General features: G+C 34.7%; 2 protein-coding genes across 3 annotated transcripts in view; both read right to left on the bottom strand.

Annotated features, from left to right (window-relative positions):
• Positions 1-1,534: 1,534 nt before the first annotated feature.
• On the bottom strand, positions 1,535-2,284 carry LOC135639879 (uncharacterized). The gene has a single exon (XM_065153865.1). The coding sequence runs from the start codon at positions 2,228-2,230 to the stop codon at positions 1,745-1,747; it is 486 nt and encodes a 161-aa protein (XP_065009937.1). The 5' UTR covers positions 2,231-2,284; the 3' UTR covers positions 1,535-1,744.
• Positions 2,285-3,459: 1,175 nt separating this feature from the next.
• Positions 3,460-15,772, bottom strand: part of LOC103986937 (uncharacterized) — a 28,243-nt gene continuing 15,930 nt past the window's right edge. Inside the window, exons 8-18 of one of the 2 annotated variants that reach the window (XM_009405091.3) lie at positions 15,452-15,578; positions 15,271-15,351; positions 13,265-13,363; positions 13,058-13,153; positions 12,660-12,734; positions 11,831-11,950; positions 9,721-9,849; positions 7,754-7,831; positions 5,358-5,444; positions 3,949-4,035; positions 3,460-3,844 (exon numbers count right to left, since the gene is read on the bottom strand). In XM_009405091.3, the coding sequence (XP_009403366.2) occupies positions 3,794-3,844; positions 3,949-4,035; positions 5,358-5,444; positions 7,754-7,831; positions 9,721-9,849; positions 11,831-11,950; positions 12,660-12,734; positions 13,058-13,153; positions 13,265-13,363; positions 15,271-15,351; positions 15,452-15,578 (1,030 nt within the window). In that variant the 3' untranslated portion in view covers positions 3,460-3,793. Of the gene's footprint in view, positions 3,845-3,948; positions 4,036-5,357; positions 5,445-7,753; positions 7,832-9,720; positions 9,850-11,830; positions 11,951-12,659; positions 12,735-13,057; positions 13,364-15,270; positions 15,352-15,451; positions 15,579-15,772 lie in introns of both variants that reach the window. The other variant, XM_009405090.3, reaches the window with a different exon arrangement.

Genomic DNA, 15,772 nt, shown 5'->3' with positions numbered 1-15,772 from the left:
AGTTGAGAGTGGCTCAATCTTTCATCAAAGGTAAGCAGCACAGGGGCATATCATAAACACTGGATCTAGGATTTGAAAAAGGATTGATAGAGCAAATTTCACGATCAAGCACAAAAAGGAGAGAAAATGGTAAGAAAAAAGGTACGAATTTATGTATTGATATTCATTGTATAAGCAAAGTACAAATTTATATATTGACACTCATTCTAGAAACAAAGAATAAAATATTGAAAATAGGAAAGATGAGAAATGACACAAAAGAAGGCAGAAAAGTAGAAACATTGTACCAATCTATAATATTTGAATAACAATAAGCAAAAAGAGAATCAAAATAAAAGAAAAAATTGGCATACAAAAGAATGCAGACTATTAAAAGAATTGTACAAATCATGTTAAGAAAAAAAATCAAAGTATGAATAAAACAAGGTCCAAAATAGCAAAAAAGTAGCAATCATTGCATGAATGAAAAGAACAAGAACTCCAGTTGGAAAATTAATGCATGCAATAATCTTCGCAATTAGTTATAATCAGATCTAACTCCCCATAGTCCATTATTCTCATAAATAACATTTATGTAATCTACACTGTTTGATGAAGACTCCTTATGCCAATCACAACTACATGACAATTTATTTAATGATAAAAAACAGAAACTACCTTCCGTCTATAACTAAGGCAATATGATGTACTTCCAGAGGATTTTTTAGGTACTCAGAGATATCTGAAAAATAAATGGATCAAATAGCATCTCTGTGAGTATAACGATATACTTTTATATTCAAAGTATCTAAAGCAAGTGCATAACACTCATTATTATGATCAAACTGCAAAACATGCAACTTACTCCCGATGGACTTCACGATTCAAACCATCTTAAAATGACAATTGGAATTATCATACCTTGCAACATGAGTGACAGACAAGGTTTGCTAAGGTTCCTAGTTGCGAAGAGAACTAAGAGCTCATTGACAAAACATGATATCAAAGAAAGATCAGTTAAGAAAAAACTATAGACAGTCACCAAATGGCGTGACCTAGAAAAACCACCAGATATAAATATTAACATCAATAATTCAGTTCTTCTATAGCAGGAAAAGGTAACAGAAGCAGAACAAGCTAATTTTTTTGAGTCTTAGAAACAAACCTCTGCATCATAGTAGATTATTGAACTCACAAAACCCTTGCAACATCCACCGAACAACTGATAAGCCACTCCCCTTATAAAGAAGAGAGATGCTAGCACTCTAGTCTCTAACTATGATTATTAGAGCAACCATAAGGAGGTGCTGAAGAATGACTTGTGGAAACTTACATAATCACAAAAAGAGATACAACATATACAGCCAACATGAAATAGCAGAACTAGTTAGTGAATAGCAGCTTTAATGAACGTATAATCAGTCAAGAACAATAATTAGAGAAACTGTCAAGTTCAGCCAGATAAGATGATGCAAGAGCACCATTATTTTCACCAATAACTGAAACCAAAGACCATAATCATCCGAGTAATTTCACAAATCTCATAACAGGCTAGTTAAGAATTAAAAAGCAAATAACGATTACTTATACTGGTCTCAACCATAAAAAGATGCATAAATCAGCAACAGAGCATACAAATAAAACCTACATCTTTAACATCAGAAAGGTAAAGTGGGTCCATTGATAAAGAAAGGGCGAAATCGGCCAAGCCCGAACGTAATATGAAGGCACATGTACTCTCCGTTCGGATCTAAAGATCTTGGGCTCACTCGGAGCGCTTGAGCTTTTCGATGCGCTGGTTGAGCTGATCGATGCGGACGACAAGGCTTGTAACGGAGAAGAGGAGCCAGTAGAGGAGGAGGGCAGAGGCGATGAGGAGAGCGTTGCGCTGGCTCTTCATGATGGACTTCTGGTGGCGGACGTGCTCGGAAGGGCTGCAGGATTCCTGCTCGCAGGTCGGTCGCGTCTCGTACTTCCAGTATATGTCGGCGAGTAGGAAGAGGCAGAAGGGCACCACCGACAGGAGCGGCTTCAGGGCACTCCGGATGACGGTGACAAGCCCGCGACGGAGGCCGTCAAGCCCCGGGAGGGTGAGGAAGAGCAGCATGATCGCCTCCGCGCCCGCCGTGTAGCCCAGCACCACCCACTCCAACGCCATGTCTATGAGATTGATCGATCGATCGATCAACGATTCCGCCGGAAAAGAAACCCTAACCCTAGTCGACGAACCTTTCGCGTCCCTTCCCTTCATGGAGGAATCCTTGCTCTACTATATGTTAACAGGGAAAGGGTACGAAACCAAATTTCTTTGCTTACTTATCAGCAACGAACCCAAACTTACCTTCCTTATCATCGTATCTATGTTGGCTACGCTGCATGTCATGGGAGATCCAGCGGTGACCGAGCGTGTGTTGTTTGGAGAGAACAGATTCTAGTGTATGTAACGGTTGGTGCAACAAGAAAAGGGGGCCATGACTTCCAACGGGATATAGGATCTAACCGTCGGTTTTCTCTCAGCGGTATATCGCGCTTTGCTTGGACCGGAAGGCAAGTGATTCCAAAATGCGGTCGATATATATATATATATATATATATATATATATATATATATATATATATATATATATATATATATATATATATATATATATATATATAAGATGACTAAAGGTGTTCAAATGAGTTCAAACAAAATCATTAAAAGGTGAAATCGAATCTTTTTTAATTAATTCGATTTGATTAAAATAAAATAATCCGAATGAGAATCAATTTAGATGTACCTAATCAAATTAATTTAAAAGTAATTTAATCTGATTTGATTAATCCATTAACTAAATTATAATTTTAAATAAATTAAAAAAATATACTTTTTTAAATAAATTAATTTAGTTCAATTGAATCAAATTAGAATCTTGATCCAATTAAACTCATTTGTGAAATTAGACCTTTGGGTTGATTCGATTAACCGATTTAAACCCATTAAGGACTTAGGCAGACTGATGACCCTATTCAATTCAAGTTAGATTCCAATTCAATTTAATTTATTGATTCAAATTGAACACCCCTAACTCTCATGAAATTAGATACATCCCCTTGCTTTGTTGTTATAGTATCCGAGTGTCTTTTAAGTGATTTACGAAACCAACTGATCCGAGTATTTAGTTAGTTTTACTAAATTTTATTTGGATATACTCCTTAAAAATTCATCACTGACTTCAACCACCCATTTTGAGTATTGACTTTAGCTTACTCGGGATGGTTGTTGCACCTAAAAGAATTAGTTTCCTTTCAATACACAAAATCCTTCTGCGTCCGTCAAAACAAATATAATATCATATGTGTAACAGAGTCAGTGCATGTAATCAAAGAAACAATAATTTAAAACAAATGATTGACTAGAATCTTTTAATTTAACAATCACGAGAAATAAGAATATTTTATTAGTAGCATCCTAATTCAAGAATATAGAAAATTGACAAGTTATTATAAAGATAATTTATCATTTTAATTAACTTTTCTATATAAACAATCCATCCGAAAATATAAACATCTCATTGATGATCGAAAGATCAACAACCTAAACAACCTCCTACAGAACATTTCAAGAAAAAAGAGGATTATTTCCAACATACCCTACAATACAGTAAATATTTAAATAATTATTGCAGATACTAAAGAATTAGAGCAAGCATCTGATACATGTCCACGTCGTATCTGACAAATTTTATTTCCAACTCATCCAATGGACACAACTTGAAGTCATCAAATGTCATGGCTTGTTTTTTTAGTGTGTGATTTATTTTGCTTTTCCAAGTTACAATTTTGCCGTTTTCTTGCAAAATGTAGGATCAATGCACACAACCACCTGCAACAAATAGAAAACGATTCCTCAATGAAAAAAAAAAAAATTGAAGAAAAGATTAGTACATCAAGAAGATTTATTTTCCCTCCTTTGGATGTCTGAAATACCTTGCCAAGACTTTCACCAGAATGTAGATATTCAACTGCATCTGCTACAGAACCAACACCCATGAATCCTTTAGGATCAACGGCAACCTATTATGTGCAGTTTATGACAAGAAAATTGGTCAGCATTGAATCACAGGCACGTTGAACATAGGTGTAGATTTGTTTCTTGAGCAGTAAATGAAGCAGTGCTGAAGGTGCTCCTAAGAAATCTAGGTGGCAGTTGCATTTAAGGATAAGCTTCTGTAAAATGATACCAACATTCCCATGTAATGGTTGTATAATACAGAATTACAAGACATTGAAGAACCAGAAAAAATTTGTACAATCTGACAGGTACAAGGCTTGAATGGGCCGTTCTGATTATCTATAGCACCAAAAGGTTCTTAATTGAAGAGGACATGAAAATGTGGAAACTACACACAAAGCATGCTCCACTAATGCTGCAAAACTAACTAATGAAAGATTTTAACCACAGATAAAATGTTAGGCAGCCAATCAGTGAATTAGCACATCACTCTGTCAGCCAATTCAACTACTATTCTTTGCAACTTCTATTAGGTCAAATGACAACTTAAAAGGGATGGATAAAAGCCCAAGTTTTAAACCCCAGAGTAATCAGTAGATCCCTATCGACAACTTTATATTACAACAAGCACAGATATAGAGTGACATAAACCAAAGAAGTGAAATTGTGAAATTTAGACAATTAGTCAAAACAAGAAATATAAAAACAGTACTCATGAAATATATAATTCACCTATCGACAAATGTTGTCTGGATGCAGAACTTCATGAAACAAAAATCAATTTGCTTAATCTTGCCTATAAAAACAATGACTATTCCTGCTCTAAAAGAAAAATGATAGCTTGACATAACTGGAGAATATCTACCACCTAATTAGTACTTGCAGTAGAGAAAGCAGATGAACTGGAAGTTTGCTTGTATGAGGAATCCAAAAGAGAAATGCATTTTATTACCAACGAGAAGATGATGATAACTAATACACTTTATCAGTGAACATCTATAAAGTTTTAAGTATTCAGCAATATTACATTTTCACCTATATATAAGTGTTTAGGACATATGTGCAAAACTAATATATTATATCAGTGAATGCCTATAATTGTATGTATGCAGCAATAATAGATTTGTTCCCACTTATGTGTTCAAGATACATGTGTAAAACAACAAAACACACATTTGTGTAACAGTGGAGATCCATACAATTTTCTTTTTTTGTGGGGGGGCACCTTTTTAAGTTTTTTGACAATATCCTAAAAGACTACTAGTGGTGTCCTTGTTATTTTTTACTGCAAGTTACTGAATCATGTTAGATTTAGCTGCTCAACCAAAATATTGCACAAGAATCCTCTCTTTTGAAGAAATATAATCCAATGCTGAAGTAGTACCTTAAGCTTTCCTGCAGAGTACAGATCAAAAAGCCTGTCCAGGTGTTCTTGCCACAAGCTAGCATGTTGAATCAGGAAAAAGCCAGCCTGCATGAAATAAAACAGATCAGGGTTATAAATCACAGTTTATTAAAAATGATAGTTTAAGGATGACACTTCAATGTCAACATGCCCTTGAGATGACAGTATGCCAGTATTTATACCGCGTTGGCAAAGTACATGCTGACTAATACATAGGGTATGCACTCCTTAAAATTTTGTAACACAGTAAACCATGAAATTCACCTGTTAATCTTCATTAGTGTGATATTGCACGAAACTACTTGTTAGCATAATTAATCAGTAGCTCTCTGCAAGATTAGCATCTTATGTCATCACTAGTGGACCGTGAAAATCATGGTTAGGTTAATTAAAGAAATTAATGTTTTTCAGTAAGCAACATTGACTGAGAAGTGAGAACATAAGTATTACGTAAAGAATTCCAACAATATTATTACAAAACTATATGCAGGTATATTCTCAAGTAAAATCCAGCTTTTAAAGTTACTAGACATTACTAATAATTTAAATTGTGAAACAAAGAAAATTATATGATCATTTCGGGATAGATATGTCAGTGTCTTATTTTTGATAAAAGTATCTTAGATGCAAGCATAGATCGAGGAAACAAGCAAATAACAACATGATAAATTTATGGTCCATCCAGATTAGGCATCAACTGAATTCCACAACTAAATGTATTTTGGTCGTTAGAATTTCAAAAATAGCGACAATCCAATACTCGTAATACTGCCAATGCTGGCCAGAAACCCAGATGAAAAATGTGGAGGGTTACGTTAGGTCACTGACAATCAACATAAAACTTTGTCAAATCTCATGAACATGAATCTTAACCGATCTTAGTATAGAGCTAGTCATCACCTAGAAGTGATATGAGGCACCTTCACCACCTAGGTCTCCCGAATTACAAATGGTGTGCTAGGAGGTCGCCTGAAAGCGGCCCATCACATCAATGCCTAAATGTGATTTCAAGTAGATGAAGGTTCTCTCGTTATTTTGGACCAATGGGAATAAAGAAGTTAATAAAAATACAAAGGATTATGTTAGCAACTTGGAATATAGAAATACTACTAGGGAAGGGATTAGAATTGGTAGACGCTATGATCAAAAGAATAATAAATATTATTTGCTTATAAGAGACTAAGTAGGGAAAAAATTAGAGAGAATGATAATACTGAATTTAAAATTTGGTATCTTAAGTGGCCCTTGCATACGATGCTGCACTTGTGTGGCCCTCACGTGAGGGCCATCTGCTTCAGATTCTAATCGTCAACATCGCAAGGAAAGAGAACTAGAGATCGTCATAAAGAAACATACATCAATTATATCTAGAGATTGTTAAATATTATTTGATTTACCGAGTTTATAAAATTTAAGTATAAATATTATAAAAATCATGTTGATCGAATATTACATATTATATATATATATATATATATATATATTAAAAAATACATTTGTCCTTGCCATTCCATGTCCTAATTTGTTTAAAGATGACGTGTCACCATTTCATGTCATGTTGTGTCCATGTCACATGTCTGTGCTTCTTAGGTTATGGCAAGTTTGAGAAGGGTTAATATATGTCGACTTACCCATAAATATTTAGAAAGCCTTTCTCCTGACTAACCTGCTCTCCCAGATTGCCTCTAAAGTCTAAATTATGAAGCTATTAATATGTAATGGCTCTTAAGGCAACAAATTGACCATCCAATACAAGGACATCTAAGTTTGTGGCCAACATCGAGAGGATGTTAGCTGCTATTAATAGAAGAAGGCATAAAAATATTAATTATGATCTTGAATTCTTCAAGAGAAAGGCTCATAATAATTATGCTTAACAGTTAACACTGATATTCCACCAGATGCAAATGACTGGTACCGACTTTTTCGATGAAAAAACACATTTTTCTACATGCTATTTCTAAATGCTAATATTTCTTTCTAAAAGGCTGATTTATGTAAACTGACTTACAATTTCAGATACTGGTGATAATTGTGGATTGATGCTGCACTAGATAAAAATGACATACAACATTTTTCTGTTGAAGAACACATTCTTTTCACATGATATTCCTAAACAACAATATTTCTCTCTGAAAAGATAACTCATCTAAATTGATTTATAATTCAAGATGCAGGTGATAGTAGTGGGAACACAACATGAAAAACATAGAAGTGGGGCTAAACTAAATCTGATGACATCAAGGCAAGGTACCGAATCAAGAAATGCTCTATCAGTAACAAATTGCTGACTTTAAAATCAAACATCACAGATGAAGATAAAAGATAATCATAAAGAATCAAATTCTATCCATTTGCATTTCAGCCGGACATACCACTGTTTGACTTTTTGAAAGAATTTTCTCACACAAACCAGTGTATTTCAAAGGTTCCCAGCCATGCTTTCCTTGGTACTGAAACATGCATAAAAAGAAAAAGGCATTCTTACAAAAGTGCGTATGTGATAGAAGATAGACTAGAATATACAGTTGAATGAAAATTCAATATTCATTTATTTGGATCTTCCATTGGTAAGTACATTTTGAAAGCAAATCAAATGATGAACCATGGTTACACAAAGGCAAACTCTACTAAAAGGGCCATGGCTTATAAATGTTAATTTGATTATTGCATTGATCTAAAGAAGCTCTTTGCCATTAGATACAATAAACACTATTAGCATATGAAGATCGATTTTTAGTTAGTGACAATGACCCGCATAACTTGATCAAGCATCTCAGGCATCCTACATAGGACATGAAATTCCAGCTATTTTAGTTCACAGAGAATTGTTTAACAGCTAGTTCAGTGAACCAACTCTTAAAACTCAAGTCATGGGTTCTGCATATTTATTTAATATTTTAAACATTATTTGCAAAACCAACTAGAGTGGTACACTATGAGCAGTATTTACCGATCCGATCAGCTGTCAAGATGTGGACCAAGCCCATCCAGATGGCTAATGTTTGGAACAGTTGTCATTCCTGTAAACGAGGCTTAACGCCTGGTACAGACCCCATAACAGCCCTGTACCAGGTGATAAGCATACCCGATAGTGATCCTGAGGTCACTTTGGCAGCTTTAAACCCTCTTCCTCTCAGACTTCTATCCTCATCTTTACTCTCCCTCTCATACACCCTTTCTCACTCACTCTCACTCCCTTATAAATCTCTTTCAACTCTCTTGCAAAATCATCAATGAACGTCTAGGGGAGGGCTATTTGCTCAAGAAAAAGATTTAAGTTCAAGATGCGGTCGGACTCTTCATATCAAAATTTTTATCAAATTTCATGCAATTAGGTTAGGATTTACGTTTTCTCTTCCAACCTTTGCCTAGATCTCTTCCCTTTGGATCTTGTTTAGGGCTTGATCTACAAAGATCAAGCCTTGATTCTTGTAGATCTAAGCTACATCACTCATGATCCACTAATCATTTTATTGTTATCAAATATCAATATTGATTGTACATGCCAAGAAAATATGAGAAAGAAACCAAAATTAGATTTTATTTTTTATTTTGACCTATTTTTGGTCTTTTTTAATTGTATCACAACACATACCGAAGTACCCTGTGTAGGCATGCTAATACATACTGGTAACATACCATGTTGAGCTTGGACCGGTACATGTCCTATACATGAAATTCAATTCCCTGAGAGCAATGCTACTAGTTCAAAACATTAAAGGGATGTTCTATAGTTTAGTTGGCTGGGTACTCCTCATCCCACTTCATCTCTGAGCTTCACCATCAATTCTAGAGAGAAAATGTCGCTAGAGAATAGAGACCACTTCTATGGTTTAGTATTTTTTACGATTTTATTTTATTTTTCAGCTTCACCCCTTTGTTTAGTTTTGTAATAATAAACAATAGCTGGCACTCTTGATCACCTCGTCTCATTGAGGATGAGTGGCTGACGGAGAAGATTAGCAAAGTGGAGGCTGCAATAGGAGGGAGCCATACTAGAGAACTTATCTTGTTTTTTCCCTTTTTTCTTCTTCTTCTGTTGACACAGCAAATGCACTGGTGATACTTCTGTTGACACAGCAAAAGCCCTGGTTCTAAGAACCACCAGGACACTCTGCCTCACCAGAATATGCACACTAACACACTTAGTCCTTATTTGGAGCTCCTTTTGGATGCGCTGTAAAAGATTTAGAGATATAAAAACAGTGGTCTAACCTATATGAAGTGCTCTGGCCAAAACTATATAGTGTCAGTAGGCTGATAAGTGCTTTTTGTTAACATGAAGCTATTTCAACTAAGTTGAAAATTTTATGTAAGCAGAGAAACAAAAGGACAATACCTGAGAAATCATTCCAATGACAATAAGTCTTCCATGAACTGCTAAAGCATTTAGACATAAATTGAACATTTCTCCTCCAACAGATTCGTATACAATATCAATACCTTTAGGGAATTCTTTCTTTAGCACCTGAAGCAAAGTTTAATAGAAATTCTTGATACAGTATGATAGACAAAGGAACACAGAAAAAGTAATTAATCAACATATCTTAAAGATATTTAGTATGTATCTATTAACAGTGGAATTTTCAGTGAATAACAATTCATCTTTCAGTGAGTAACAGTTTATCAGTATAAGTCCTTTATGAAGAATTAACAGCCACAAGATGCCTCTTTGTTCATAATGGAATTTTCAGCAAATAACAACTCATCTATAAAATCCTATTATATGAAGAATTAAGCTACAAGAGACACATGCATAGAAAAGATAGATTGATTTTCCAATAAGAACATATTTCTTCACCAAAATAGGTAGACTTGGTTTTCTTGATGATTTCTTAGTAGCATGGATAGCATTTTTTTTTTTTTAATGCGATCAAGGCCAGGATAGCAACTCCATTAGAATAGGAATATGGTAACCCAATAATCCACATTTTTTCTGTTACTTTACAGGTTTCCTCCTCTGCTAAATTGCAAAACCACATTCAAGAAATCTGGAATAGAACATGCCATGTCACACAAAAGAATCTTCATATATCCTGTTAACACAATTCTTAAAAAAATTCACGTTTTATCCACCTAAATCGTATGTACAGCCTACTGTAATTGTACAATTGTGACTTAGCAACTAAGTCGTGGATACAATATGAAGGATCAGAACTCTGCAATGGAGTCCTTGACAAAATTTCTTCTCCGGTCAATCTCCTTGGTTATTATTAACCTGAGGCAGGATTGGACACTACATTCATTTTGGTGGTAATTGACCAGTATATACTCATGTGATTGTACTGCATGTGTCATGTGTCATGTTTAGGAGTTATATGTAATTTAATACATGTTCTTTTCATATATGGTTTGCAATACTCAATAAAAACATTTCAGTTCATTATTTAACCAAAGTTTAGCCAAAAGTTTAAGTTACTAATTTCTTATTTAGCCATATTTAGGCTTAGGGCGATTTTTTAAATAGGTCCACGTCCGACCTGTTCTAGTTGGACCGACCCATGCTGACCCATGATGTAAGGGTCCCTACCAGCACTATGTCAGTCTGCCCAAAAATTGATATTGGTACAAGAAAAATTTTCATCCATGCTCATAAGATATGACAAAATTTTATGCTTATTATCAGCTGCCTAATACAACCCTCTTCTTCCCAGGCTTACAATTGGAAATAAAAAAAATTAGCAACAAACATGAACAGGAACAGTTAAATCTTGTTTCAGTAGATAAAAGATAAAGTTCCTTCTCATTCTACAATGCAAGAATCATGTCCACTACGAACAATAGCACCAAATATATTTTAATAAGGCTTGTATACAAGTCAAGGTAGATAAGATCTGATGGTTAACAACTTACTTGCATATGAATGGAACAACCAAGGCTATATGTAGTCATGTCCTGCCTGTTCCCCTTTATTCAAATCAGAACTTAGTAGTTCTGGGCAAGATTCTGAATACCGTACCGTACCAGTATACCGATCAGTTGTCGGTATAGTATGTACCGAGCTGTACCAAGCTGTACCGAACATACCGACACATAGTACACTAAGATATACTGATATACCGCATGTACCGATCGTTTATCAGACTGGTACGTTCGTACCGACCGATACTGTACGGTATTGCAAACCATACTTCTGGGTTCATAAACAAGTAAATATTGATCAATGATTATCGTTAACATTATCAACATATTTCTTTTACATAAGGATTGAACTCATGTATGAACACATACAAATGCAATCAAAATTTTGGTATCACAAAACAATGTCCAATTGATATGAGATATTAATAAACTATCCAGCAGCTAAAATGGATTTATATTGAAAGTTAGTGCATCAACCAACAAAATAAAAAACAGTAACAATACAATAGATAGCAACATAAATCAAGTTACATCCATGACATTTCACAGAGAATCAATCAAGAGCAGAAAGAATAATAGAAACATACATCTTTTATGTTTTCCTTCTTATAATCAATAACACGATCAGCTCCCAAGGACCTTAATAGTGAAGCTTTCTTTTCACCTCCACATGTTGCAACCACTTTATTGCCAGCCAATTTTGCCAGCTATCAAGAGAAATTCTAGTTTAATTTGCATCATAGATAACAGAAAAGAATTGAAAATGGTGAATAACGTAACTGAACCTCAGTATAACATAACATTGACATGGTAAATTTGTTGGTACACAAATTGAAAACTGGCAGCTTAATATTCATCATAATGTGGAAGGCACAATCGATGCTTTTGGTGTCACATGACATTCTAAAAGACAAGATAACTAATAATTTTTAGTTATTTATTAAAGAGTGCAGCAACGAGGGATGCTATGAACAGAAATATTAGAAAATGTCAACAGTGGAATCATGTAAAAAGAACAGCCTTCTGCCTGATGATCATTCCATTTAGGGTCTAGCAAGTGCCAAATCCAAGCAGCTTTTCCGCTGAGTGAAGATTTTGGGAGTTCAGGATTCACAAATCACAGCGGATTAACATTATATATTAAGACCTGTGCCTCCAGAAACAGGATCTTCAAACATAAAATAATTTAAGATCTAGGCAAATACAGCAATGTTCCAATGCTATTTTATTAGGAATATGAGAAAAGTACAAAAGAGCAAAAAGCAAAAGAAAAGGCAAAAACAAAAGAGTAAGATTACTGTCAACTGATCAACATTTACTCAAAAACTTTAATTTCCACTAAAAAATGCTGGAACCAATGAACAAAAATAATGACCCTTTGGTTGGGAAAAAGAGAAGAACATAGCAATGGCATACCTGAACTGCAAACTGTCCTGTACCTCCAGCTGCTGCTGTCACTAGTACTACTTGTCCAGATTCCATTTGTCCAGCCTAGAAAAATAGCATGTAATCAACATGATGTTTAGGATGATTGGTGGTAAAATATCCATGTAACGGACCCCAAATAGTTGGGACATTAGGCATTGTTGTTGTTGTTGTTGGTTTTTAGGATGACTTATGACGATCTAGCTTCAAGTACAGTAAAAATTATATAAAAAAGAATACCATGACAATTTAATCCTTAAAACTCAAATCTAGTGTAAGTAATTCCAGTAAATAGATCTAAAGAGGAAGAAGCTACACTTCAAGCGTTCATAAAAGAATGGAAGTCTCTATATATGAAGAAAGAAAGAAATATAATATTTCAACCATACCTTTTCTAGAGCAATTGAAGCAGTCAAACCTGATGTTAGCATCGCAAGAACCTCTGCATCTGGTCTTGGAACAGGAAGAAGATGCTTTGCAGGTACCTGAAAAAGTAAAAAAATACAGAGGTAGAAACATTGAAAGCTGATGTTAATCATATGTAACTGCCAATTTGGCAAGCCCAACTGAAATAAAGGAATGCCAAAAATAAGAACCACTGAGAATTCAGCATAGCTTCCAAAAGCCATAAATGCCACAGGGGCTCCAATTTTCAGATGGACCGACTCGCCAACAGCAGCAATTATGCCAACTGCCTGGACAAAGAAATTTTAGTTTAGCAAGGAAATAGCATCAAAGAGGGTTAGAATTAATATTCAGATTAATCATCACTGCACTTTGTCATTGGAGATGGTACATGATTAGTGTATTGTAATGAGCATTTCATTAATATTATGACTACGACAATAAAAGGAAATACAACCAAGGAATGATTGTTCTTCTGGCAAGCCACAATGCCAAACTATAAAAGAAAAATACTTTCAAATGTATACATAATATGGTAACCAATTACTAGTGTTAATATGTCAAAATATCACACAAAACTTTATCTACTTACCTACACTAAAGTAAAGATAAGAATTCAAATATTTTGCATTGGGAAATAATTCCTACACACACTTTCAGGAAGAATACTACTCATGACAGTTGACCATTTAATAATTGATAAGAGGAATAATAATAAACTTTACAAGTTTGGTTTTGGGATAATTTTATGGAGCAACAGCTGATGTACAATGGATCTTTATCGTCAAATTATATCAATTCAGTTTGACCAAGGAATTAAATCTGTTTGTATTTTATCCTTGCTGTCCATTGGAGTGTTACATTTTACAGTGTGCTAGTACCACCCAATACTGGTATTTTTGTCCATGGATTAATGATTTACATCAAATAGCAGACCAAGGATTAAATCACAATCTGATACCGTTACCATCATTACCAGCCAAACCGACTGGTATTTTTGGTTTTATTGCTTAATATTGAAATGAAATATGTTATGAAGACCTATTGAAAAGGATAAATCAAGAGAATATGTGCAAAAAGCTTCTAAAAGTGCTGGAGCAGCATATTGAAATTTTAAAATACTTGTAAATGCATAGATAAACCAGAAGTTAACAACTATACATGCCCCTTATCAGTAACTATTATCACCAATAGAATCATCATGCTAGCGTAAGACATGGGTCATGATCATCAAGTTAATTGTAATTCATAATTATAGTTTTCAAAAACCCATGCATGACATCTGATAGTAATATATGTCTACCATAAATGAATCAAACTAGTAAAGAGTCATGGCAAGTTGGTCACTAAGTATTGCATGCATACTAGCTAACATGTTGGTAACTGGCTAGGCTTGGAGCAACTAGGTTGCAACAAGTAGGGTTGCGGAAAGTAGGAATGAAGCAAGTACAGTTGTGTCGATGCTGAGCAAACGAACTGCTCTTGTCATCACTTTACTGGTGTTGTGCACCATATGGAGCATGAGGTTTAGTGAACGAGTACAAATTATTGACATCAAATTGTGATCAATAAAATCTATGCCAATTGAAAGGCTACACCAGCAACAAACTCATGTCTGGCTTCGATCTTGTATAATTTCTCTCATCTCATCCCCTTTCCTTTCTGACAGAAAACTAATAAGGTGAATTTGTGTGCACTATGATCATCATTTTATTCCTCGGCCCACACTCCATCTATCTGCCAACATACTAGGACCATAAAGGATTCAGTAATAGCTCAGTCCCAAGAAGGTTACTGGACGACACGCTTGATATGTAAATGTACTAGGTGGCAAGCCTAGTGTCAAACTAGATCGGACCTGGTCCAGATAACGGTTCACAATTCGAACGGTGAACTCTTTACCAATTAATATGATTGAAATTCAAACCATTGTAGTAGACATAGAAAATAAAAATAGCTTTTTCTTGACAAACAAACTTATGATATTCCCTAACACGTCTGCTAATCTAAAGAAACATCAGAGTTAGTGTTTTAAATCAACAATAATTTCTGATATGTACCAGTGCAAATGTTTTCAGGTTTTGTCTTATCTTCACATTTATATCACATCCTATCAAAACATATTGTTCATTTCTGTGCTTCATAGATGCCAGTTAACCAAATTTATATGATCTTATGAATTATGATATTGCAAAACCTCGAAACCAGCATCAAATGGAAGCCGTGCAGCAATTTCGTTATCTTTGCCTTTAAAGTATCGCCCAGAGCTAAAGTTTACCTGTCAGATGTGTCATAACTTATCACATCAGATTAATAGGAAACTTAAAAGTAAACTATAACATATTTAAAAAGTTGAATAGTTAAGATCACAAGCATACATCACTGGCATTCACACCAGCATATATGATTTTGACAAGGGCATGGTGTGGTTTTATAGGCAACTTCAACTCTGTTTGAACAACCTTTGTAGCAAATCGAAAATTGTGATCCAGAGAGTGGACAATCCTACATAAAAACAACAAAGTTAAATTCTAATAGATATCCAATGACCAATATAACAGAATTTACAGGAATGAACTCTGATGTCCAATAGAAAACATTAGATTCAGCAGTCAGAATATCTAAACAGTGAATTTGCTAGCTGCAACAACTGTATCTTTCACATCTACTGCTTTTAATTCTCCCAGCTGTTTACTGCA

This window comes from Musa acuminata, chromosome BXJ3-6 (assembly GCF_036884655.1).
Source record: "Musa acuminata AAA Group cultivar baxijiao chromosome BXJ3-6, Cavendish_Baxijiao_AAA, whole genome shotgun sequence".
Lineage (NCBI taxonomy): Eukaryota > Viridiplantae > Streptophyta > Magnoliopsida > Zingiberales > Musaceae > Musa > Musa acuminata.
Note: the sequence above shows the minus strand (reverse complement) of the source record. Positions and strands in the feature narration are given on the sequence as shown.

Coding starts and splice junctions, on each gene's coding strand:
- LOC135639879 (XM_065153865.1), bottom strand. CDS start 2,230: ATGAAGGGAAGGGACGCGAAAGGTTCGTCGACTAGGGTTAGGGTTTCT.